The sequence below is a fragment of the Macaca nemestrina genome, unplaced genomic scaffold (assembly GCF_043159975.1).
Source record: "Macaca nemestrina isolate mMacNem1 unplaced genomic scaffold, mMacNem.hap1 Scaffold_58, whole genome shotgun sequence".
In the NCBI taxonomy this organism is placed as follows: domain Eukaryota; kingdom Metazoa; phylum Chordata; class Mammalia; order Primates; family Cercopithecidae; genus Macaca; species Macaca nemestrina.
The window spans coordinates 372,501-400,267 of record NW_027257749.1 but is presented as its reverse complement, the minus strand read 5'-3'; the positions used below and the strand labels follow the sequence as shown (position 1 = coordinate 400,267).

Here is a 27,767-nt window from a genome sequence, read left to right as displayed (position 1 = left end):
ATTATTTAAACGAAAACATTTGAGATACTGAAGATAAAGGAAGAAATCTTACCAGAACTTACTTTATCCAATTAAAGCAGAGCTCCCAGAAAAATACAGCTGCCATTAACTCCACCCAAGGAGTTTCTTGCAAATTCAGCTGCCATGAAGACAGTGTACTCTTTCCCATTAGCATTGGTAAATGAAAATGAAATCCTAAGCTCTCAACTGACTGAACAGACCAACTCTTGGCTGACGGAACCCCAGAGTAACTTTCAAAACTGAGTTCTCAGCTTGTCCAGGATGGGATGATGGGGGTCAGATACACCGCGTTATTCCCCCTCGTTTGCTAACCATGATGAGGCTTTCTTCCCTAAGGATTAAACAGAAACCAGCCCTTTCAAAGGTGCCACCACTGATATCAACCTCTCCTTTCCTGCCTAATAAGAGACCACCCATGATGGAGAGGTTCTGGCCTGTGTACAGAGGATGCACAGAGCAAGTTTTCATGTCCTCTGCTTCACCTTTTAATGTCAGAGGGCTGAAAACTCTACCCTGGGATCGTGCTAACACTGCCATCTTTTGTACATGGGACCCATGAAGAAGCAAGAAACTCAATTGCACAAGCATGCATTTCTCCTTTCATAAATATTCATGACTCCTCCTAGAGTTTATTAAATATATGTTTTTGCCAATTCCACTCAGCATAAATTACTATTTCCTTTACATCTCCCTTGAAGCATCTGTTTCTGGCTTCTGGCTGGAGGCTATGCTTCCCAGTCTGTGAGAAGGACAATCCTGCAGGCTGCAACTCTTTATAGGAAATAAATCTCTCATTGGGTGTGGTGGCTCATGCCTGTGATCCCAGCACTTTGGGAGGCCAAGGCAGGTGGATCACCTGAGGTCAGGCGTTTGAGACCAGCCTGGCCAACATGATGAAACCCTGTCTCTACTAAAAATACAAAAAATTAGTCAGGCTTGGTGGTGGGCATCTGTAATCCCAGCTAATTGGGAGGCTGAGGCAGGAGAATCGCTTGAACCCAGAAGGTGGAGGTTGCAGTGAGCCGAGATCGCACCATTGCACTCCAGCCTCGGTAACAAGAGTGAAACTCTAAAAAAAAAACAAACAAACAAACAAAAAAAACCATAAAAATAAGAAATGTCTCCTTTCCAAATTTATGAAATTGTCATTTTGTTAATCATTTTGGATGCTGAAGAACTTGTAATCCAATGAGTAGAAATGTTGGTAGCCCATTTATGGCTGTCAACCTGCCAATTCTGAGGAGTTTGTATGATCCTTAATCTGAAAGAATCTCATCCCATTAGGATTCTTGTCTCCTTTTCTGTTGCCTTTGCCCACTGGCTCTGCCAACAGGGGTCTTTCTTTCTCCTTGGCTATCTTTGGATAGGGGGGCTCCATCTTCTGTACCACCTTAAGGAATGCCTTTTGCATGCATGGCTAAGTCATTGAAAAGCCTACAGTTTCAGTAACATTTTGAGTGAGTACTCTGTGAAGCTGGGTTGGAATCTCAGGCGTCTCTGTCTGGAAGGTAACTCTTGGGATACAAGTTTCTTATCCTAGCTTTGGTTTTGAGGCCTCTGTGTTCTCCTCTTGGGTTGGAAGTTAATCCTGGCTTTTTGTTTCATGGTGTCTCTGTGATCTTGATCTTGCTCTTTTCATGGGAACTTTTCAGTTGACTAAATTCTCCCTTCTCAAACCTCTGCTGACTATGTGTTCCACCAATATGGAGCTAATTCTACTTCCTTTCCTGTTTGCATGACTTTACTAAGAATAAGACTTATTTAGAACTTTAATGGCTCCTTTGAGAAAATTTTTATCTTCCAAACTGCCTCCTTTTAGATCTTTCCCTTCCCATTTGAGTCTCTCAACTCCCTACAATCACTGAAACTTTAGGCACCCTGCTCCATGCCTTGGAGGCTCTCAACATGCTCAAGAATCTGCAAAAGCAAACACCTGGGGCTGAAAAATAAAACAGAAAAAAAAATTATTTCTCAGCCTCTGTAAGATTGTATGTCAAAACAAAAGAAAATCTTACATATCTCCAAAATTATTAGCGAGAAAAAAGCTTTAGCCCTCATATGAAGAAGGTAAAAACTTGTTCCATTTTCCAGAAACACAGTTATAATACAAATAAAAAATGGGGCAAAGACAAAAACCAAGTCTTCTGTATAAACTAGTAAATTTTGTATTATTGTAATCACATTAGTCAGGGTTCTCCCGAAAGGCAGAATCAATGTGATATATGTAGATAGATAGATGAGAGAAGACTCATTAGGGGAATTGGTTCACATAATTATGGAGGCTGAGAAGTTCCACGATAGCCTATCGCCAAGTTGGAGAACTAGGAAAGCGTAGCATGGCTCAGTCCAGGTCAAAAGGACTCAGAATGAGGGAAGCCAATGGTGTAACTCTCATTCTGAGGCCAAAGGCCTGAGACCCTAAAGTTCTGATGTCAAGGGCAGGAGAAGAAGGATGTTTCCATTTCAGAAGGAGATAATTCCCCTTTCCTCTTCCTTTTCGTTCTATCTGTGTTCTCAACCAATTGGATGGTGCCTGTATTCATCCATTTATACACTGCTATGAAGAAATACCCGAGTCTGAGCAATTTATAAAGAACAAAGAGGTTTAATGCGCTGACAGTTCCACATGGCTGGAGGGGCCTCACAACCATGGTGGAAGGGGAAGCAAAGACGTGCTTCTTCACATGGCAGCAACAAGGAGAAGTGCTGAGCCAAATGGGAAAAGCTCCTTATAAAAACATCAGATCATGAGAACTCACTCACTATCATGAGAACAGCATGGCAGTAACCACCACCATGATTCAATCACCTCCAACTGGGTCCCTCCCACGACATGTAGGAATTATAAGAACTACAATTCAAGATGAGATCTGAGTGGGGACACAGCAAAACCATATCTGTGCCCATCTACATTGGGTCAGGGTTATCTCAGTGTCTTCCAGAAATACCCTCACACATATGCCCAGAAATTGTGTTTTACCAGCTGTGTGTCTCTTAATCCAATCAAGTAGATGTCTAAAATTAACCATCAGAATATTTATGCCTGATTCATGGCTGAAATTTCAGGATGAAAGCTATGAAATCTCTATTTGTGTTTGTATGTCTATTAATGTGTGTTATGTATATGTGATATTTTCTTAACTCAGGTTAGCGTTGCAAAATTCATTTATAAAATTCTTTAAAAGTGTTCTATTCTAACTTGGCTTGGAAAAACATAAGCATTTATAAATAAATATTCACCAAACTCCTAGAAATATAGGAACTGGTCAAATGTTTTTTAAGTTAACACGATTTGGATAAAACTTAGTTAAATAAGGTTAATATAATATTTTTGGTGTAATAAAACAACTATGTCTTCAAAGTTACCACTATCGAATATAAAACAAACATAAATTCCTATTCTGCTTGAGTTCTACTCAAATAAGCTAATATTATACTTACTAGAAACGTAAAATCTTAAAGCTTTTAAATTTGATTCTAATTAAGTTGTCATTCTTATGAAAAACATTATTTCTTTTTTATGGTGAAAAGATATACATATATTTAGAGTTAGTCAGTTGGACTCGGTTTAGATGATCCCAATTTTGTTGCAACATCCAAAGCATCATAATCAGGAGCGAGTCGAACATATGCCTTCTTCTCTTTATCAGGTCGAATCAGGATGTTGACTGTGGCCACATCCATGTCCCAGAGCTTCTTCACAGACTGTTTAATCTGGTGCTTGCTGGCTTTAACATCCACAATGAACACAAGTATGTTGTTTTCTTCTATCTTCTTCATGGCCGACTCAGTGGTCAGTGGAAACTTGATGATAGCATAGTGGTCAAGCTTGTTTCTCCTGGGGGTGATCTTCCGAGGATATGTGGGCTGCCTCCGGAGTCGCAGTGTCTTGGGCCACCTCAAGGTGAATGACATGTGGATCTTCTTTTCTGTATGTTGCTGTGGACACCTTTCAACACTGCCTTCTTGGCCTTTAAAGCTTTGGCTTTGGCTTTGGCTTTAGGAGGGGCAGGAACTTCCTTCTTCACTTTCGGTGCCATCTTGTGAAAAGCGAAAAACATTATTTCAAAAATAATTTGTTTATTGTAAATCTGCTTAATAGTAGTTTCCAAAATACTTTTGGTAATTTTTAACCTTAAAGTTAAGCTAAGTAAAAGATTTGCATTAAATATCTAGACCATTTATAAATAAGATACAATACTAAAACATTACTTACTGAACATAAATAATTCAAGTTTATATAATTTTTGCTTCTTATTTTTACAGAGAGACTAAAGATATTTTGGACCATTAATAAACATGTTTTTGTCTACCACAATGAGAAATTGTACGATGAGGAAACTATTCATGTAGATGTTGGGAGATGGTATATGTAGATGTTGTAGATGTTGGGAGATGTAGATGTTGGGAGATGGTATACTCATACATTTTCTAACCTACTATGGAATGCTAATATATGACAGTTTATAACTGTTTACTTGTTAGTTTTCTCTGGAAAATAAAAGATTACTAAGTATTAAAATTATAATCAATATGTGTAAATAAAACTACTAGAAGCAATAGAATAACTAGAAACAACTCTATGCAAAGCATGCAAGAAAAGTAGGGCATGATTCACAAGTAAAGTAGGATGTATTTTTTATAAGGAAAACCTTACAAAAAATACAAATAAAAAGAGATATCTAACCTTCCCTGTGTTATATTTGTATCAGTAAAATGTTGTTTTCAGAAATTATATAAAATTCCTGGAAATTTGTCAATGTCCTCCTTATCCATGCTATGTGCCAGTATAGAGTTATGAGTCATAATTCCAATTATTATTTTAAATGTTGTGCCGGGTGCAGTGGCTTATGCCTGTAATCCCAGCACTTTGGGAGGCCGAGGTGGGTGGATCACAAGGTCAGGAGATCAAGACCATCCTGGCTAACACGGTGAAACCCCATCTCTACTAAAAATACAAAAAATTAGCTGGGCGTGGTGGCAGACACCTGTAGTCACAGCTACTCGGGAGGCTGAGGGAGGAGAATGGCGTGAACCTGGGAGGCGGAGCTTGCAGTGTGCTGAGATCACGCCATTGTACTCAAGCCTGGGTGACAGAGCGAGACTCTGTTTCTAAATAAATAAATAAATAAATGTTGTATGCCACAGAAAAAATCAAATATCCTTGTCAACTGTGGTATAATCACAGACATTTCATACTCTTTGTCATTTAGATATTATTTCTCCCTGATGCTTTCCTGAAAGCTCCTGCGATCAGCTACAGGTCAGAATGTTCATCTCCAATACAGGACTCCCTCTGAGACTCATGGAAAAGAGTATGACAGGTACTCTGGTTAAAGACTTCTGATGATATTGCTTAAATAACTTTAAGACCATACACTTGACTCAGTGAAGATCTCCAGAAGCCTGGTGGAGAAATTGATGGGGTCATGAGACTGCTAACCCAAGATCCAGCAAGACTGGAATTGATTACGTGGCACTGAATGAACTGATGAAAATTGATTATAATTTTATAGCTTTTTAGAGCATTGCTAGTTCTTTAATATTCTAGTTTCTGAATTTAAGAAATCTCTTTCTCTTAATTTAACTGTAACTTACAACAATTTGGTAGATTATACTTTTGTAAACAGAAATGAAGCGTTTACATTTTTTTCCCTGCCTAATCTCTCCAGAATTTTGAAATTCTTACTGAATACTCTTTTTTTCATGATGATATAGTTATTAGCAAAAGTCCAGTAAGAATCTGTTCACCTTATAACAGGACATAATTGGAAAATTTGGTTATATTATCAAGATTTTTACTGGAACATCATATTTTAGAAGTGTACCTAAGATCAGTTACGACCAGCAATTTTAAGGAAGTAAGGTTGACTATTATGGAGACAATGCTTACAAAACACTGTGAGAAATGGGAAAGTTCTTCTTCAAAGATTGTAAAAAGTCACAATTTCTTACTATAAGATTGCTATCCACTGTGTGTGTGTGTGTGTGTGTGTGTGTGTGTGTGTGTGTGTGTTCCAAATCAGTTGTCCTAGCTTGCTCCGGCATGCCTGGACAGAACTAGACAAGCCCCAGCCCATAGTGTATGCCATTCCTTATTTGGAGATGCTTCCTTAACTATCCCTGGCAACTTCCTTTTCTTTCTTTGTTCTATTCCCCTTACCTAATTGAGAAAGTTTTAAACTAATAGCCAATTGGGTAAAGTGTAAAATGTGAGGTCCTATTCCAGCCAATGGTAACTGGACACAGCAGTAGGGTAGACACATCAGGTTATAAGTAACTCTGTCTCCTTTGTTCGGTGTGCTCTTGTGGCTGGACAGCTATTGAGTAGCACCCTTTCTGCAGAAAGTAAAGCTCGCCTTGCTAAGAGATTATTTGTTCCCATGTTAATTCTTTTTTTTTTTTTTTTTTTTTAGAACACCAAAAACTTCATTCCCAACAGCACTCTGAGAAAAGTCAGCCTGATACTTACATTACAGGGATCACAGCGTTACAGGTTAGTAAAGAAGGTCATTTCCTGGTAGGCCCAGGAATTTAGGGATATTTGGGGGGACTCAAGAAGAGAGGAATTCACACAAAGCTATAAGGACTGCAGCTGAAATTTGATAGTATGTTCTTAGCTTGGCTTTTAGCCTGAATGAGGCCTTTAAAAGTCAAATCTGAGATTCTGTATGAAAACTTCCAGCAAAGAAACTTGAAAGCACCTATGTGCTCATCTCCTGTTCTTGCTGCACTTACGTAAATAATCAAGCAAAATCTAACAAAACTATACTTGAATTTAAAACAAGAATAGTCTTACTTTGATTATGGTCAAAAATGATGGTTACTACAGAGAATAATTTTATGTTTCAATGGAAAACTATAACTTGGCCGGGCATGGTGGCACATGCCTATAATTCCAGCACTTTGGGAGGCCAGGAGTTCTAGATCAGCCGAGGCAACATGTTGGAAACCCCGTCTCTACCAAAAATATAAAAATTAGATGGGCACGATGATATGTGCCTGTAGTCCCAGCTAATCAGGAGGCTGAGGAGGGAGGATCACTTGCACCAAGGAGGTAGAGGTTACAGTGAGCCGAGATTGTCGCACCTTTGCACTCCAGCCTGGGTGACAGAGCCAGACCCTGTCTTGAAAAATTTTTTTTTTTTTTTTAAGGAAAGCTATAGTTATTGTGGGTTATCAGATTCTAGTCTTGTTTCTTGTTTTGGGGCTATTTTTACCTCTTTGTAAACTGGATCCTGCCATCTGATGAATTTTGTCCCACAATGATACTTGTGGAATAAGAAGCCAAGTATTGTCTCTCCTACTAATATATCTATTGTCAGTTAATTTGAAGGTCTCCAACCCTGGAACAAAGTTAGAAGAGGTAGGTTTTGCTCCCCAAAATGCATAACCAAACTGTGGTACATTCATGCAATGGAATACTATTTAGCCATAGAAAGGAACAAGCTATCAACTCACACAAAGACATGAGTGAATCTTGTATGCACATTGCTAAGTGGAAGAAGACAGTCTGAGGAGAATACACACAGTGTGACCTCATTTAATGAGACACTGCAGAAAGCAAACTACACAGATGGGAAACCATTGGCTCCATGGGGTGGGGGTTTCAAGCATTTCATATGATACTTTAATAGTGGGATACCTACCACAATGCACTGGTCAAAATACGCAGAATTTTACAACCAAATGGGTAAATCAAACTCTATTCAAATTAAACAAAATTACTCAGGATGTGGAGTATCCCAGGACAGAATACATCATGTGAAAAATAATTTAACTATGCTACAAATTACTGTGGTTTGGATGTGGTTTGTCCCTGCAAAAACTCGTGTTGAAATTTGACCCCCAATGTGGCGGTGTGGGGCAGTGGGGCCTAGTGGAAGGTGTTTGGGTCATGGGGACGGATCCCTCATGAATAGATTAATGTTCTCCATGGGGATGAGTGAGTTCTGCTCTCACAGGAATGGATTAATTCCTGCAGGAGTAGGTAGTTAACAAGAGTCTGGGTTCCTTGGCTTCCCTCTTGCTTTCGTTCTTGCTATGTGATCTCTGGTGCACCCCTTGCTCCCCTTCCACTTTCCACCATGAGGTGAAAAAGACTGAGACTCCACCAGATGCAACTGCCCAATCTCAGACATTCCAGCCACCAGTATTGTGAGCCAAAAGGACCTTTTTTATTTATAAATTACCCAGCCTCAGGTATTCTGTTACAGAAGCACAAAACAGACTAAGACACAAATGTAGGAAAAAACTCACTGAAGGTGTAGGGAAAATGGTGTTGACCTAAGTCACTTTGAAAATTAATAGAATCCGTATGCTGAAGGCAAACAAACTATACTTCATCACTGGATTCTATTTTATAAAATTCTTTCCAACAGAAGCAATGGTGAACAATTGTAAAACCACAGTATCTGTATCTGGAATAAAACAATGACTTACATAAGTCGCAGATGGTAGTAACCAGGTTTCTCACTGTTGAAGTGGGAGGTTACAAATTAGCAAGGGGAGAAGGCTAGAATGATTCATGTGCTATTGAACGTAAACTTATGTTTAGTTTAATATAGATACACACAGTTCTACATAGAAAACTTTATAATTAGGTGTGTATAGGTAGGTTACACACACACATATACTTCCTAGCATTGCTAATGAGGAACAAGTGCTCATTCAACAATGTGCTCATTCGGCAGCCAGATGTAAGTTTTCCTACCATTCTGAAAGGAATGAGGCTCTTTGAAGAAATGTCTGATACTAGAACTGGGACAGTAAATATAGGAGTCGGGATAATCTTGAAGTATCAGAAAGTAAGTACTAAAAAAAATTAAAATATATCAAAGAAAAATAATAGCCAATAAAAACAGCTACTGATGGCCAACACAGGAATGAATTGTAGTGTTGAATAATAATTAAAGCTGAAAGTAATTATCTAGGTGTCTGTATTTGTATACACAGGTGAATAAGAAAACAGAGTTGCATAGAAATCTCCTTTGCAAAAGAATTCCAAGTAATTGATGTAGACACTCAGCCATCAATAATGTGGAGCCAACTCCTCACTCCGTAAGTGTGGGCTCTGCACAGTGACTTGCTCCAAAAGAACACATGCAGTATGGGCAAGGAGGAAAAATAACTTCACAGTGGAGAAACCTGACAAACAGTAGCTCTTCCAAATGATTCAAGTGAACATAAAAGGTGACAGTTCACCTTGAGAACATGCAGTGACAATGGGGGACATTCTACAAAATTCCTGACCAATCCTCCTCAGTACTATCAAGGTCATCATGACATGGAAAGCCTGACACACTGTCACAGCCAGGAAGAACCCACAGGGACGTGATGACCACATGTCATGCGTGATCCTGGATGGGATCCTGGGTCAGAGTAAGACAGAACCAAGGGCATCCAAATGAAATATGAACTTTAGTTAATAATAGTCTATCAGTATGGGTTCATTAACTATGACAAATTATGTAAGATATTAATAAGCCATGTGAGACACACTGATAGAATATGTTAATAAGAGATGTAACTAGGTTGCAGCTACATGGGAAATCTCTGCATTTTTGGGGGGGCAATTTCTGAGTAAGTAAAAAAAATGATGTAAAATAAAACTTTATTGAAAACAGTTATAATTTTTGAATACTTCTTTGTTTAATTATTTATACCACGAATGACTAGTAATTGACACTGTTAACTAGTCCTGTTTTTTTAAATAAGAGCATTTATGACAGAAAAAATTAAACAGTACAGATTGATATATAAATCAAATGCTCTTTACATGTTTTCTGTTAGAGTAGTCACACATATGTGTAAACTTAATTATCATACTTTTTTCTTGTGCTGTAGTTGTGTCCTGGTTCATTCTCTAAAATGCTGTTCGCCTTAGACCGGGAAAAAAAACCTTACAGACTCTGTTTCAATTCATGGCTAAATATTTTCAAAACAGTGACTTTGTAAAAATATGTTCCAATGGAAAATTGATTCATTGTGATGGGATCACTTATTCCAAAGACTTCCTGTCTTCATTTCGTGTCCATGGCTACCTTTTAGCCATAATACAAAAGAATTGCCCATGTGTTTCTTGTTGTTCTGAAGGTTTATAGATATACAGGGGTTGGTTATATTCATGTTTATTTACATATATGTTTAAAATTGTCCATATAAGGGTTTTAAAGATTCCATTGGAAGCCTTATGTTTTAAAATGTACTCAGAATTTGTTTTAACCAGGGATGTTAAGACCTGCAGACATGGAAGTGACTGTCCCATTCAAACTCATAGATCCCTAGAAATAGGAGGCACAGGGACGCCCCAGGCAGAGGCAGGAGAGGGGAAGGCACGGGCAGGATCCTCTGCTGTAGTCTCTGTGGGACAGCAAGGGCAGGTAGGGCAGGCAGGCTTAGGCTGCCCAGCGTTAATAGCTTCAGCAGGCTCTGGGGCATAGGGGCCATTTCTAGTTGTCTAGTACCTCACCCTGTGGTGATTAAGGAAGGGCGGTATTGTCTCCTACAGTATCAGAGCTAGATAAAGTAGGTGGTTAGGAGTATGGGTTCTGAATTGGTAGTTTAATTGGCTGGTCCTGGGAAAGACAATCTTTTCCCAGTATACACTAGATGCTAGAGCGTCAAGAAAACAGAAAATAAGAAAATATAAGTAATGCATTCTGTGTGTACAGATGGAGTCTTCTTTTGCTTCCCCAAAGGAAGAGTCCACAGGAGCCTGGCACTCCTGGACCTGAGGAAACCCTGAAAATGTTGGTATCTGCAGATCCTCTCCAAAAAGAGGTCGCCAATCTCCTAAGACTACAAGCTGATCCCAGCATTCTGGGAGCCAAGAGGGAGAAAGAATCCGCTGATCTCCCTGCTCAGTAAATTGGCTTTCACTAAATACTGTCTTTGCATAAGCAGCATTATCCAGTGTCCTGGAGCTTAGAAAAGTTCTGTTTCAGTATCTGAAGAAAATAAATTGTTTCTTTTTCTGATGTCAGGGAGGAGCATTTGACTGCCAGTGTGGACTGAGGGGTCTTGGGATCAGTCTTCCCAATGTGCTTTGAACCGACCCTCTGTGTCTGCCTCACCATCTCCTCAGCTTACCTAGATACTTGGGAACCCTAACACAAGCCCTTCTAGGAGTCTGTGGTGTGGCTTAGCTGCCTCTGTAGGAATCTCTTGGGGTTAAACATTTTCCACTCTGCTAAGTCAGTGCCATCTGTTCTTTGGCTTCATCTTCAGAAGACCCTGAGCCCTTCCCCACCCTCCTTGCCCCACCCTCCACACCAACTGCGTGGCGCCCTTGAGGCCATAGGGTTGCTACCATAGGATTTTTGTATTGAGTGCTCTCATTCCAAGCAACTGTGAGAGATTTCTATGGCAGGGCCTCCGGGTTCCTGTCAAATTAAATTGTAGTTGAGGGGTGGGTGCTATTTAAGAAGCATCCCCCTTTCTCCTTCCTAACAGAGCCCTGAATTATTCAGTCACGTGGTTTGAAACGTGGGGTGGGTCCCGGTTGACTTAACCAGCACTGTCTCACCCTGTGTCACAGTTACTGGTTCCAAAGTGAGTGTATAACTGAGGCTCATGCCAGGTGCCACACAGCACTCCCTTGGTCCCCCTAATGGACTTTGGGATGGGCGGGGTCTGAGTTGTTCCAATTAGAGTCAAATACAAGTTGCGCTAGGTTGTTAGGAACAAGAGTGTGCTTGTTCATGCTCCCTCTTTGGTGAAGAATGCAACCTCAGAAATTGTTCCTGGAGATTTTGCCACATGCAGAATTATTCTGGCTTCACTGAAGGCAGAGCAGAAAATTGGGAAGAGACTGAGTCCTGGTAGCATACATGAGCTTCTGTGCTCAGATTCACCCTGAAGCCTGGCCTCCTTCTGAACTACCCACCTGAGTCAATAAATTTCCTTGTATTTAAAGTAAAATTGAGCTGGATTTTTAGTTACTTGCACCTGCAGGTGTTCTGTGAAGCTGGTACTGTGAGTTTGCATCTGAGAATATTTACAGTGTTTCTCTCATGGTTGAGTCAATCATTTCAAGGATGCTCTGAGGGTAAAAAGAACGATGAATTGTGAAGCAGTGAATTGTGCTGCCAGGCACAATTCATTGGACAATAGAAAGCCTCATCTCCTGGGCAGTAGAAAGTTTCATTGTACATAAATTACATATCTTGTTTCTGTCTCAACCTCTTATTTTTTCATATACAAAGGAGGTAAGGAAATCCAAATAAGTACAGCAGCTAATATGCCTCTCAGACATGATCCAAAACAGAATTGAATTATGTAAGCCTTGTTAAAATTCATCATCATCATTCATATTTCTGAATATTTAAATTAGAAATTCTGAAAAAGTAGTTTGTTTCAGAGGTAGTTTGTATGTAGGTAGGTATTTTTTCAGGATCAAAAGTTTATTTTTTATTATCTCATTGAGTTTAATTTACATATAACAAAATTTAGTAATTTTAAGTGTACAAATCAATGCATTTTGACAAATATACATATAGTCATGTACACAACAGTACCATTAAAATACATTTCATTACCCCCAAAATTCTCTTGCATGCTGCTGTAGTCAGTGACCCCTGCCCCACACCACAGCTTCCGGCAGTTGCTTTCTTTCACTCTAGTTTTGTTTGTCTTAGAATATGATACAGGCCACATGCAATGACTCAGGTCTGTAATCCTAGCACTAGATTGAGAAGTGGGGATCACTTGAGCCCAGGAACTTGAGACCAGCCTGGGCAACATGGCAAAACCCCATCTCTTAAAACACACACACACACACACACACACACACACACACACACACACAAATTAGCCAGGTGTGGTGGCACACCCCTTTGGTCCCAACCCCTTTGGTCCCAGATACTCAGGAGGCTGAAGAATCACCTGAGCCTGGGAAGTCAAGGCTGCGGTGATCTGTGATCATATCACTGCACTCCAGCCTTGGTGACAGAGTGAGATGTTATCTCAAAAAAGAAGTATTTGATATAAATGGAATCATATAGAATATTCTCTTATACCTAGTTTCTTTCAGGTATTCTAATGCCTTTGAGATACGTCCATGTGATTTCCAGTGTATATGTCACTCTTATGTTGGGCAGTAACCGTTGTAGGAATATATTACAGCTTATCTACTCTTCAGTGATAGACTATTTTAAAAATATTTGGCTATTAAGAAGAAAGTTGTTATGAATACTTATATTCAGACCTTTGTGTCAACAGATTTTCACTTCTCTTGGTTGAAAACTTAGGAGGAATTATTATTTTTTTAGGTTATGGATTTTTAAATGATTGTCAGTTGCCAGTTACTTTAAAAAAAAATGTAAGTTCTTAAATTTTAAAGTTTAGGATGCCTGACTACCCTGACAAAAACAAGCAATGGGGAAAGGATTTCCTATTTAATAAATGGTGTTGGGAAAACTGGCTAGCCATATGCAGAAAACTGAAACTAGACCCCTTCCTTACACCTTATACAAAAATTAACTCAAGATGGATTAAAGACTTAAACATAAGACCTAAAACCATAAAAACCCTAGAAGAAAACCTAGGCAATATCATTCAGGACATAGGCATGGCCAAAGACTTCATGACTAAAACGCCAAAAGCAACGACAACAAAAGCCAAAATTTACAAATGGGATCTAATTAAACGAAAGAGCTTGTGCACAGCAAAAGAAACTCTCATCAGAGTGAACAGGCAACCTACAGAATGGGAGAAAATGTTTGCAATCTATCCATCAGACAAAGGGCTAATATCCACAATCTACAAGGAACTTAAACAAATTTACAAGGAGAAAAAAAAACCATCAAGAAGTGGGTGAAGGATATGAACAGACACTTCTCAAAAGAAGACATTTATGTGGCCAAGAAACATATGAACAAAGGCTCATCATTACTGGTCATTAGAGAAATGCAAATCAAAACCACCATGAGATACCAACTCATGTTAGTTAGAATGGCGATCGTTAAAAAGTCAGGAAACAACAGATGCTGGAGAGGATGTGGAGAAATAGGAACACTTTTACACTGTTGGTGAGACTGTAAATTAGTTCAACCATTGTGGAAGACAGTGTGGCAATTCCTCAAGGATCTAGAACCAGAAATACCATTTGCTCCAGCAATCCCATTACTGGGTATATACCCAAAGGGTTATAAATCATTCTACTATAAAGACACATGCACACGTATGTTTACTGCAGCACTATTCACAATAGCAAAGACTGGGAACCAACCCAAATGCCCATCAATGATAGACTGAATAAAGAAAATGTGACACATATACATCATGGAATACTATGCAGTCATAAAAAAGGATGAGTTCATGTCCTTTGCAGGGACATGATGCTGGAAACCATCATTCTTGGCAAACTAACACAGGAACAGAAAAGCAAACACCGCATGTTCTCACTCATAAGTGGGAGTTGAACAATGAGAACACATGGACACAGGGAGGGGAACATCACACACGGGGGCCTGTTGCAGGGTCGGGGCCTAGGGGAAGGATGGCATTAGAAGAAATACCTAACATAGATGAAAGGTTGACATGTGTAGCAAACCACCATGGCACGTGTATACCTGTGTAACAAACCTGCACGTTCTGCTCATGTATCCCAGAACTTAAAGTATAAAAAAAAAAATAAAAGTCACAGGATGTTTATGATAGTATCTATTACACTGATGTTGACATCACACATGGCTGACTATTTGGAGACTCCAAGTGAAATTTCTTGCAGTTCTCAGTGCCAGGAAAATATGTATTTCTGGATAAAATCTCAAAAATTTTAGAAAAACTTCCAAGTTTCATAGTCTAGAGCTCTAACACTGGAATCTTCCAAATTTAAGGATTAATGATTTACCTAAATCTAAAAATAGTAGGTTGCAGATGTATTTAAACAGTGTGCCTAGGTAGTATGCTTATATATTAAGATTAAAATGGTCTTCTAAAGTTTATTAATTCTAATATAACCTTTATTGTTTCATGTAGACATATCTTTCTGGTTCCCAGGATAATTTAAACAATTAATTCTAAGCAACTATTAACTTAGTTCTAGATTGGGATATCTATTTATGCATTTGAAGCTTTAGATATGTATTTCAAATCAGAAATGTGTGCTGGTCATGGAAAGTTGTGACTTAGAGCCTCAGGTAAGTTTTTTTCCATGTGAACATACTGCTTCCAATTGTTGTTATGCCCAGAGCAGACAATTAATAAATACCCTTGGAACTGAATGAGTGATTAACTGCAAATATCACAATACATCTTCTTAGCGGGAATGATAATTAGACATATTTAGTCCTTGCTGTAACCTAAGAAAGGAATTCTTTTCATTAAATGTTTAATGTCTCACCCTGTTCATACAGCCGGAGTTACTGATTCAGTTTGATGTGAATTCAGTCTTATAAAAGACCCATCATTAAAACCTGCACTTATGCTTCCTATAGTATTGGAACTTCCAACTTGTATACAAAGTAGATATCCTTCATATTCTTAAAAACCACAAGAAATCTCCCTTTATTCATAATAAACACAGAATTAGGTATTCTATTAAACTGAACAATAGAACTCACTGGGAGTGACCACATAAACTATATCACGAATTGTCAAAGTGTCTGGAAAAGTCAGTGGGCCATTTCGCTCCACGCTGTGCCATGAGCCAACCAAGAGGGTTGTCAGTGACTCTGCGTGGGTCACCCAGGGCACGTGGTGCTGAGGCTGTCAAAGAGCAAGACGGGGCTGCATCTAAACTCAGGCCTCTGCTAAGTGTCCGAACTCGGGCAAGATGCTAAAGACTTTAGAGACGTTTCCTTTTCTATGATTGGGGTTATAACACTCACCCTGTCAGGTTCTCGTGTGCGTTGACAAGGCCGGCACGTGACACACCAGGGGCAGAGCTGGACGGGAACCTTCTTCCTCAGACATCAGGGTCCTCATGAGCATCAACAAAATAAAGAGAGCAGGAGAGCAGGAGAGCAGGAGAGTGGGGGAGCGGGGGAGTGGGGGAGCGGGGGAGCGGGGGAGCGGGGGAGCAGGGGAGCAGGGGAGCAGGGGAGCAGGGCATCTCCAGCTGTGTCGGGACTGCAGCAGGGACTCAGCAACAATCAGTCTCTTTTTCTTGTTTCATCCAAATCATATATTTAAAAAATAGGTGGGGTTATCATGGATGTTTATATTGATTCCTGGGATCAGACAAATATACCTTTCCTTGTCATGCTGTTTTCTCTTCCCAGATGGTTTGAAGAGCTTCGTTTTGGACTTGATATTCCTGGAGTGCATTTCTTTTTCTAATTAGTTCAGTCTTGACCCTGAGCCATCACCCCTCCAGAGTAGCAGGATATTCCACTCCACCATTGTTGGGGTGCCACAATTTCACTACTAATCAAAGGCTCCTTGGTTACTGAAAAATGAGAGACGTACCTCTAATAATCAGTCTAGATTGTCACTGCTCACTTCCTCATTTTCCAATTCCACAGGGGCCCCCCAAAGCCCGGAAGGTCTCATTTCAGACGTCTTATAGACCATGGGAACCAGGAAACACTGGGAACCCTAGGGCCAGCACCCACCTCATTTGCACCCTGTCTCTGTTTCCATCACCCTCTAGATATTGCCACAGAGCAGTGTTGGGACCCACTGGAGATCTGACTGCTCCCAGTCTGGGAAACTGCCTTCTCTCCCTCCACTGATATCGTATTTCTACTTTCCACCCCACAGAAATCCTTGAACTAATCACAAAAGGGATTGGTAGTTACCTGGTGTGAAGCAGAGCTGAGCCAAAGGATGAAGCAATATTGCAATGGACTCTGTCATTGATATCACTAGTTCGCAAATCTGTTACCACTATGGTCAAATTTTTATATTCACTTTAAAATTATAACTCATTCTGCTCATTGTATTCAAGGCAACATCTACCCTAAAATATACTCAGGCATTAATTTACGCTCTTCTGTTTACAAATGAGAATTCATAAGCAAATTGAGGTAGCAATTACATTTTTTTAAACTGAAGGCAAAACAGAAGACATATACACATACGTCAGTGAAACAAAACAAAGAGCCCAGAAACAGACTGAAATACAGCCAGCTGATCTCTGACAAAGGAGCAAAGGCAATTCAATGGAGAGAGGAGAGTCTTTTTAACAAATGATGCTGGAACAAATGGACATCCATGTGCAAAAAAAAAAAAAAAAAAAGAATCTATAAACAGACCTTACACCTTTTACAAAAGTTGATGCAAAGTAGATATTAGATCAATATATGAAATGCAAAATTTTCAAACTCCTAGAAGATAACATAAGGAAAAACTCTAGATAACCTCGGATTTGGTAATTCTTTTAGATACAACACCAAAAGCATTATTCACGAAGAAAAATATTGGGAACTTGAACTTTAACATAAAAAAACTTTAGTTTTGTGAAAGATACTGTTAAGAGAATAAAAAGACAAACCAGAGACTGTGAGAAAATATTTGCAAACTATATCTAAGGATTCATATCTGAAATATGCAAAGAACTCTTAAAACTCAATAAGAAAACAAACAACCCAATTAAAAATGGGTAAAAGCTGAACATTTATGCAGATAGAAATTAAGTATATGAAAAGATGCTCTGTATAATGTCTTATTAGGAATTGCCAATTAAGACGACAGTAAGATACCACTACATACCTATTAGAATGGCCAAAATCCACAAGACCAAAAACAGCAAATGCTGGTGAGGATGTGGAGCAAAAGAAACTCGCATTCATTGCTGTGGGCATTATGTGACATTTTGGAAAAGGGAAAATTACATAGATAGCAAAATGATCAGTGGTTGACAGGGGTTGGGGAGAGGAAAGGATGGATGGGCAGAGAGCCTTGGCTGTTTAGGGCAGTGAGACCACTGTGTGCGATTTCACAATGGTGGACCCACGACAGTGTGCAGATGCCCACACCCATTGAATGCAGACCACAAAAAGGTATTAATTACATAAGCCATAAACTTTCATAATGAAATAAATGTTTTTTAAAAGAAGATAGTGTTGTTCAGTTACTGTCTACTTTCTGAAATGGAGATGGTGGAGCGCTTCCATGGTTGTGAGGATAAAAATAGATTAGAGAATGTAATAACTAAAATAGGTGTATAAACATTGTTAAACTATTTTATTCTCATTTTAAAAACATGCCTTAAATATATTTGTTATGCTTTACAATTGAGCAAGTAGTGCAAACACATTAATATAATTCTCCTCTAGCTCCACTGAGAAGCCAGGACTGCAGGGCTTCAGTGCAGGACTGCACAGCTCCACCTGCACCTGCCAAATGCAACAACCTCTTTCAGTGTCATTAAAATATTTCAATAGGAGGATTGAGTTTAGATCCAACCTGTGTTTTCTCCCCTGGAAAACAAAGGTTTTTTTGAAACAAAGAAGGTCTTTACCGTCTTCATCCGAAATGCTGAGGCATCTGCAATGTCTGCTGTAAGTGACACCAGGCTCTCCTCTGAAATCTAGCAATGGGAAAATAGACTGTAGATTCTGCTTTCAGAAAGGTGGGAATCAGAACTAAGTCAAAATGCCATGTCCTCATTCATAAACATCTTATTTTACAAATTCCACAGGTTTAGTTATTTTGGGATTAATATGGGCCTATATTAAAGTGCATTTATTAATTTAGCATGAATTGTTCAAATGCATTCTGGATCCTGAGCTGACATCCAGCAATGCTGAGTGTGTGCCTGTGTGAGTCACCAGCAATGAAGAGCCTCAGGTTATTGTATTTATAAAATGAAGGGGTTTAGGCTTGCTCTGATTTTTTAAAAACCATTTTTAACAGTAAAAACTGTTTTTCTTGCTATATAAAAATGTACAAGAAAAACTCAAACATTACAAATGATAAATTATAATTTTATTAATATAAATATTTTTGTGAGCTCAATTTATATGACTTAGTTATTATAAAAGAAATGAGCAAGGCCAGGCACGGTGGCTCAAGCCTGTAATCCTAGCACTTTGGGAGGCCAAGACGGGCGGATCACGAGGTCAGGAGATCGAGACCATCCTGGCTAACACGGTGAAACCCCGTCTCTACTAAAAAAATACAAAAAAACCAGCCGGACGAGGTGGCGGGCGCCTGTAGTCCCAGCTACTCGGGAGGCTGAGGTAGGGGAATGGCGTGAACCCGGGAGGTCCAGAAACACCGTTTTTACATTGCCATAGCTAATGTTAACATCTCCTAGAATAAAGGGGGGAGTCACCACCAAGGGTCAGTTCTGGAGTGAGGGCATTATTCTTTTTGCATATAATGCAGTGACTCCACATTGCACCAGTGGCTTGGTCAAAAAAGACAAAATTTCTGGGGAATTAGTGTTGATTATTTTTAGATATCATAATCTTGGCTTTATGGACACCTTATATTAAACAGATCTCACTTGCCAAATGCCACAGGATGCAGGCCAACAGACAGGCTCCGAGGGCTCTTGTGAGCTGGAACTGCCATATAAGCAGAACCACAAGAGAGATGGAACACTGCCCATATCCAACACAGCATAGCCACCCTGAAAGCCTCACCCTTTCTTTTAGAAATGTGTTTAGATTTTATACACTTTTGCTAGATTTTGTTATGTAAGATTTATGTATTGAAAGGTCTTAAAGATTTTTAAATGTTGAGTAAAATGTTCACGAGTATAGTTTATATATATAGATGTATATGAAACAAACCTGTCATATAATTTATTTTCTTTAAAAACAAGGCACTGGCTGGGTACAGTGGCTCACGCCTGTAATCCCAGCACTTTGGGAGGCTGGGACGGGCAAATCACGAGGTCAGGAGTTTGAGACCAACCTGGCCAACATGGTGAAACTCGGTCTCTACTAAAAATACAAAAAATTAGCTGGGCATAGTGGCAGGCACCTGTAATTTCAGTTACTTTGGAGGCTAAGGCAGGAGAATCACTTGAACTCGGGAGGTGGAGGTAGCAGTGAGCCAAGATCATGCCACAGCACTTCAGCCTGGGTGACAGAGTGAGACTCCATCTCAAAACAAAAAACAAAAAACAAGACCCTTATACAAATTACCCTTGGAACTTTTATTTAGAATTTAAGGTTATTTGGGGTTTAGTGTCATGTAAACAAAATTCTCCAATTGCTAGGGTCCTCTTGGGGTGCTGCATTCCTGTAAGACATGATCATGCCAGAAAAACAGACCCTTCTCCACCTAGGAACTCAAATGCCAAGGGTGATGCCAGATCAACTTTCATTACTGAGTCATATATTCCTAAATTCAGTGTATCATAGAAAAACAGACATACCCTTAACAGTTTAACCTGACAAGTTCTGAAATACTTCCGTTGCAATAAAAGTTGTGAAAAGGCTATCTTGCTAGAGATCTCTGACTCAGAGAAGAAAGTGAAGGCTGGGCACGGTGGCTCATGCCTGTAATCCCAGCACTTTGGGAGGCGGAGGCAGGTGGATTACTTGATGTCAGGAGTTCGAGAGAAACCTGGGAAACATGGTGAAACCCTGTCGCTACCAAAAATAAAAAAATTAGCTGGGCATGGTGGTGGGTGCCTATAACCCCAGCTACTCAGGACGCTGAGGCAAGAGAACGGCTTGAACCCTAACCCGAACACGAACCCTAACCCTAAACCTAACCCAAAACAGAACCCGAACCCTAACTCGAATCTTAATCCTAACATGGAACCAAACCCTAACCCTAACCCAACCCCAACCCTAACCCCTAACCCGACCCCGACTCCGAAACTGACCCTGACCCTAACCCCTAACCTCTAACCCTCTAACCCTCACCCTCACCCTCGCCCTCGCCCTAGCCCTAAAACCCTAACCCTAAAATCCTAACCCTAACCCTTGGGTGGAGAGAACCTCTGCGCGCAGGATTCAGAGGGGATTTCGGTTTCCCGTTTTCCACACTGAACCATTCTAAGTAGTCTCTGACCTTCGTTATTCAGGGCTAGAAACAGAAAGTATTTTATTCACTGTGGATGCGGCCCCGAGTTGTCCCAAAGCGAGGCGGTGCCGCCAACGTCTGTGCTGAGCACAACGCAGCTCCGCCCTCGCGGTGCCCCCACGCCAGGGTCTGGGCAGGGTAGAACGCTGTTCTGTCTTCACGGTACCCCCGAGGTCTGTGCAGAGGAGAACACAGCTCCGCCCTCGCGATGCTCTCAGTGTCTGGGCTGAGGAGAATTCAGCTCCGCCCTCACAAACGTACAGCACCGGCGCTGGCGCAGAGTCGCACGCCAGGCGCGGGCGCAGGCCGACGCAGGCGCAGAGTCAGAGGCAGGCAAGGCGCAGGCACAGAGTCGCACGCCAGGCGCGGCGCAGGCTGGCGCAGGCGCAGAGTCGCAGGCTGGCGCGGCGCAGGCCCAGAGTCGCGCGCCAGGCGCGGCGCAGGCCGGCGCAGAGTCGCAGGCCAGCGCGGCGCAAGGGCAGAGTCGCACGCCTGCGCGGTGTGGGGGTGGGGGGAGGGTCGCGGCGCAGGCGCAGAGACGCATGCTGCGAGGGGAGCGGCGGAGACGGGCGAGACATCAGTAATCTGAAAAGCCGGGCTCCGGTGACCTCTGCTTGCAGCCGCGCACTACAGGGCCCCCTTACTCACAGTGCTGTGCCAGTGCGCCCCTTGCTGGCGACTACAGCAACTGCAGGGCCCTCTTTCTTGCAGTGGTGGCCAGCGCCCCCTGCTGGCGCCGGGGCACTGCAGGGCCCTCTTGCTCGCAGTATAGTGATGGCACGCCACCTGCTGGCAGTTGGGGACGTTGCAGGGCTCTCTTGCTCACAGTGTAGTGGGAGCACTCCCGATGCTGGCAGCTAGGGACACTGCCCGGCCCTCTTGCTCCAAGTGAAGTGGCGGCTGGCTCCCCAGCTGCCAGCTGGGGACACTGCCGGGCCCTCTTGCTTGCCTTGTAGTGGGGGCACGCCCCCTTCTGGCCGCTGGGGGTACTACAGGATCCTCTTGCTCAGTGTGGTGGCAGCACGCCCCCTGCTGCCAACCAGGACGCTGCAGGGTCCTCTTGCTCATAGTGTGGTGTCCGTGCGCCACCTGCTGGCAGCTAAGTACACTGCAGGATCCACTTGCTCACAATGTAGTCGTCGTACGCCCCCTGCTGGCAGCTGGGGACGCTGCCGGGCCCTCTTGCTGGCAGTGTCGTCGCAGCACAACACCTGCAGGCAGATGGGGACTATGCAGGGCCCTCTTGCTCCAGGTGTGATGGCTGGCGCCCCCTACTGGCCACCTTCTGCACCACTTAACGTTGGAGCGCCAGTTATTAAGCGCCTTCAGTTCTGGAAATTCAAACTGAAACGGAGCCATTACTGGGGAGAGCTGATGTCCCGGTTCTTGTCTAACTTGGAAGAAGTATTTTCACCAAGAGGCAGTACAAAGATGGCAGATAACTTCACTGAAAAAAATACAGTGTGAAGAGCTTATTGTAGAAAAATAGGAAGGAGTAGGCTGATCGTGCAGGAAAGCAGCCTAAGAGTCCTGTGCAGGGAATTTTATTTTGGACTTCTTCACATTCCTGCCTCTGTCTCAAGTCTCCACCTGTTTTATTTGTCTGGATTTCCTGCTACTGCCTTGGGTCCCCAACTTGCCCCACTTAGGCTTGTGGGACCTCCTCACTGTTGATTGAGGCACATGTGTGGTGATCAATCCGAACTCACTCTGGCACCAGGCTCCTTCCCGCCATCCCAGGCAGGCTGACAGCAGTCACATTTGCATCTACTGTGCCTATCTCTTTTGAATGTCCTTCTCTGCCCTAATCTGTACTTATGGTGCCAGGTTTCTTTTAAGAATGTCCCCTTTGTCCTTATCAGCATGTAGCCAGCAGTATTGTGACATTATTACTGCAGAGTGAATGATGACTGGGGCATCTTAAGAGGAGTTGTAGGGTGTTTCTTTATGCATAGGTACCTCTTCTCCCTCCAACCCACAATTGACAAGTGCCCATCCACTCCAGCATTAGAGATGCCACTAATATGTGAATTTTCGGTGGTCCCTCTAGGTGAGCCTTCCCAGACTTTCCCTATTCCAGGAGCTCCCCCTCCTGTTCATGTCTAGCTATCTATGTGCTCTAACAGAGCCCACTATCCTGTGTCTTTCCCAAAAATAGTGAGGGAAAGATTAATGGGAAACCATAGGAAATGATATGCATGTAGATGAAAACTTTACAACTTACACAAATAATCACTCAAAATCATCCTTATACTAAAAATGCAAAACTATACAATTTCTAGAAGAAACTATGGAAGAAAAGCTATGTGCCTTTGGATTTGGTAATGAATTTTAACAAATGACACAAAAGGTTTATATACACAGAAGAAATGACAATGTGGATTTGTTAATATTTAGTTTATACTCTGGGAAAGACCTTGTTAAGGGAACAAAAAGACAAGCCACATATTGAAAAAAAAATTTGCAAAATACAGATCTGAGAAAGAATTTGTATTCAAAATACATACAAAATTCTTAAAACTAAACAGTAAGTTAAACAGCCCAATTAAAAATGCACACAGATCTGGACACCTCACCAAAGACGATCTACAGATGGTAAGTAAACATACAAAAAGATGCTCAACATAGTAGATAACTGAAAACCACAACGAGATAGCACAGTTGGTCTGTATCTGTTAGAACTGCTAAACTCTAAAAAAATGACAAATTGCTGGAGGAAAAACAAGAACTCTTTTCATTGCTGGTAGAAGACAGTGTGTAAGACCAGAATATGCCACCCAAAAATATGTCCCTTTTGGCATAAGAATTATTCTGAGCTGATTACTTTGAAAAAATGCTAAAAAAGGAAGTTCTGAAAACAGAGAAGTTACCCTTGTGTAAGGAAAATTTACATCTATAAAGGAAATCCCCGTTTAAAAGATCTCTCTCTCTCTCTCTCTCTCAGCACTAACCAAGAAGAGGATAACTAAATCATTAAAAGAGTCTTATCAACAGAGAACGCATGGAGTTAAGTCTGTATAAGAAAACTTACCCTTGTCTACTGTGCTTTTGCTTGCTATGTCCCCACTACTGAGCCTCAAATCTTCTTTCTTTAAGTTGAAGATAGCATTTACACTTGAATTGAAAGCCACCTACTGGGGATTTACTCATTTTTCCCTAAGTATCTCCCATGTATCCATAAGGTATACATGTTTTTAAACTCATCTACTTTTTTCTCATTTTAATCTGTAATTTGTTACAGAGGGTCCCATCTAAGAATTCCGTAAAGGTAGAGAGAAAATTATTTTTCCTCCCCTATTACTAGTTGGGCAGTTTTTCCCAAAGCTAAACAAGTCTCACCTTACAATCCAAAAATCATATTCGTAAGTATTTTGACCGCTACTTTGATATTATTTCCAAACAAAAGCTACCATGCAATTATGTACAGAAGCTCTATTCATAATGACCAAAGGAAAAAAAGGAATCAGAAAGTCTTACAACAGATGACTGTGTGGGAACCCACTCAGACATCAAGAGTTGTTATAGGGGCCAGGCACGGTGGCTCGCTCTTGTAATCCCAGCACTTTGGGAGGCTGAGGCAGGTGGATCACAAGGTCAGGAGATCAAGACCATACTGGCTAACACTGTGGAACCCTGTCTCTACTAAAAAAAATACAAAAAAAATTAGCTGGATGTAGTGGTGAGCAGCTGTAGCCCCAGTTACTCGGGAGGCTGAGGCAGGAGAATGGCATAAATCTGGGAGGCGGAGCTTGCAGTGAGCCAAGATCGCACCACTGCACTCCAGCCTGGGTGACAGAGAGAGACTACATCTCAAGGAAAAAAAAAAAAAACTTGTTTGTTTTATATTTAATAGTGATAACTCTGAAGACATAGTTGTTTTATTACACAAAAAATATTAAATTTATTTTATTTAAGTTTTTTTTTTTTTTTTTTTTTTTTTTGAGACGGAGTCTCACGCTGTTGCCCAGGCTGGAGTGCAGTGGCGCGATCTCGGCTCACTGCAAGCTCCGCCCCCCGGGTTCCCGCCATTCTCCTGCCTCAGCCTCCTGAGTAGCTGGGACTACAGGCGCCCGCCACCGCGCCCGGCTAATTTTTTTTTTTTTGTATTTTTTTTTTTTTTTTTTTTTTTTTTTTTTTTTAGTAGAGACGGGGTTTCACTGTGGTCTCGATCTCCTGACCTTGTGATCCGCCCGCCTCGGCCTCCCAAAGTGCTGGGATTACAGGCTTGAGCCACCGCGCCCGGCCTTTATTTTATTTAAGTTTTATCCAAATCACATTAACCTGAAAAACATTTGGATCAGTTCCTATATTTCTAGGAGTTTGGGAATATTTATTTATGAATGATTTTTTTTTCCAAGCCAAGTTAGAATAGAGCACTTTTAGAGGATTTTATAAATGAAATTTGCAATGCTATCCAGAGTTAAGAAAAATCAAATATACAAAACATACATTAATAGACATACAAACACAAATAGAGATCTCATAGCTTTCATCCTGAAATTTTAGCCACGAATCAGGCATAAATATTCTGATGGTTAATTTTAGATGTCTGCTTCATTGGATTAAGAGATACTAACATAGCTGGTAAAGCACAGTTTCTGGGCATAAGTGTGAGGGTGTTTCTGGAAGACACTGAGATAAGGAAGATCCACTCTGACCCAATGTGGATGGGCACTGATATGGTTTGACTGTGTCCCCACCCAGATCTCATCTTGAATTGTAGCTCTTATAATCCTTACATGTTGTGGGAGGGACCCACTGGGGGACGATTGAATCATGGTGGTGGTTACTGCCATGCTGTTCTTATGATCTGATGGTTTTATAAGGGGCTTTTCCCTTTTGACTTAGCACTTCTTGCTGCTGCCATGTGAAGAAAGACATCTTTGCTTCCCCTTCCATCATGATTGTGAGGCCCATCCAGCCATGTGGAACTGTCAGCCCATTAAACCTCTTTGTTCTTTATAAATTGCTCAGCCTCAGGTACTTCTTCATAGCAGTACAAAAATGGACTAATAAAGGCACCATCCAATTGCTTGAGAGCCCAGATAGAACAAAAAGGAAGAGGAAAGGTGAATTATCTCCTTCTGAAGCTGAAACATCCTTCTCTTGTCTTTGACATCAGAACTTCAGGGTCTCAGGCCTTTGGCCTCAGAATGAGAGTTACACCATTGGCTGAACTGATTCTGAGCCCTTTGGACATGGACTGAGCAATGCTACCAGCTTTCCTAGTTCCCCAACTTGGAGACAGCCTATTGTGGACTTTCTCAGCCTCAATAATTATGTGAACCAGTTTCCCTAATGAATCTTTTCTCATCTGTCTATCTACATAAATCCGACGGATTGTGCCTTTCTGGGGAACCCTGACTAATGTGATTATAATAATACAAAATTCACCAGCTTATATAGAGGACTTGGGTTTTGTCTTTACCCCATTTTATATTTGTATTATAACTGTGTTTCCGGAAAAAATGGAACAAGTTTTTATCTTCTTCATATGAGGGCTAAAGCTTTTTTCTCACCAATATTTTTGGAGATTTTTTACGATTTTCAAGATTTTTCTTTTGACCCTAACCCCTGAACCAAACCCTCACCCCTACTGCTAAACCCTAACCCTAACCCCTACCACTAAACCCTAACCCTAACCCTAAACCTAAACCCTAACCCTAAACCCTAACCCTAACTCTAGCCCTAAACTTAACAGAACCCCAACCCAAACCCTAAATCCAACCCCAAACCCAACCACAACCCTAATGCTAACACTAACCCAACCCCATCTCTAAAACCATAACCCTAAAATCCTAACAACCCTAAATCTAACAACCCTAACCCTAACAACACTAACAAACCTAATGTTAGCAACCCTAAACCTAACAACTGTAACCCTGACCCCTGACCGTAACCCTTTGTATAAATATCAAGTGATCTTGAATAGACAAAACACTCCTGAAAACGAAAAGCCCACTTAGTGGCTCACATTTCTCATTGTCAAATATTACTGCAAAGGAATAGTAATCAAGACAACATAATACTGGCATAAGGAGACAAATATAAATCAATGGAACTGAATGTCCAGTCCAGAAATAAAACTATACCTCTACAGCAAACTGAGTTTTGACACGAGCCAAGACCACTAAACTCAACAAACGCTGCTAGCATCTGACTACCTAGAGTCAGAGGTAACAAACTGTACACTTACCTCACCACACAGAAAAAGTAACTAAAAATGGTTCAAAGCCCTACATATAAGAGTTACAAATAGAAACTCTAGAAGAAAACAGGGATATATCTTCATGACCTTGGATTTGGCAAAGGTGTTACAGATCTGAAACCAAAAGCACTAGCCACAAAAGAAATAATTTCCTCAAAATTAACAACTATGCATCAGAAGACATTATCAAGTAAGTTGGCTGTGCACTGTGGTTCACGCCTGCAATCCGAGCACTTTGGGAGGCAGAGGCAGGAGGATCACTTGAGTCCAGGAGTTCAAGACCAGCCAGGATGACAGAGCAAAACCCCATCTCTACTAATAGTACAAAAATTAGCCAGGAATGGTTGCACACAGCTGCAGTCCCAGCTACTAGGGAGACTGAGGCGGAAGGACTGCTTGACTCCAGAACGTAGAGGTTGTAGTAAGCTGAGATCACACCACTACACTTCAATCTGGGCAACAGTGCAAGACCCTATCTTAAAAAAAAAAAGAATGGGTATGATGGCTCACGCCTATAATCCCAGCAATTTGGGAGACTGAGGCAGATGGAACACTTGAGGTCAGGAGTTGGAGACCAGCCTGGCCAACATGTCGAAACCTTGTC

General features: G+C 41.2%; 1 protein-coding gene and 1 long non-coding RNA gene across 4 annotated transcripts in view; one reads left to right on the top strand and one right to left on the bottom strand.

Annotated features, from left to right (window-relative positions):
- Positions 1 to 1,800: 1,800 nt before the first annotated feature.
- LOC139361537 (uncharacterized) lies at positions 1,801 to 18,872 on the bottom strand. Of its 3 annotated transcripts, XR_011619089.1 has the most exons (5): positions 18,431 to 18,872; positions 16,217 to 16,414; positions 15,855 to 15,946; positions 3,463 to 4,061; positions 1,801 to 1,960 (listed from the first exon to the last, which is right to left on the bottom strand). It is a non-coding gene; the product is annotated as an uncharacterized lncRNA (long non-coding RNA). The 3 variants fall into 3 exon arrangements; XR_011619087.1 differs by having other exon boundaries at positions 1,801 to 4,061; XR_011619088.1 differs by having other exon boundaries at positions 1,801 to 4,061; positions 15,855 to 15,926.
- Positions 18,873 to 21,497: 2,625 nt separating this feature from the next.
- The window catches only part of LOC139361536 (uncharacterized), a 177,120-nt gene continuing 170,850 nt past the window's right edge, over positions 21,498 to 27,767 (top strand). The window contains exons 1-3 of the mRNA XM_071090130.1: positions 21,498 to 21,524; positions 21,606 to 21,721; positions 21,912 to 22,359. Coding sequence (XP_070946231.1) covers positions 21,498 to 21,524; positions 21,606 to 21,721; positions 21,912 to 22,359 — 591 coding nt within the window. The remainder of the gene's footprint in view (positions 21,525 to 21,605; positions 21,722 to 21,911; positions 22,360 to 27,767) is intronic.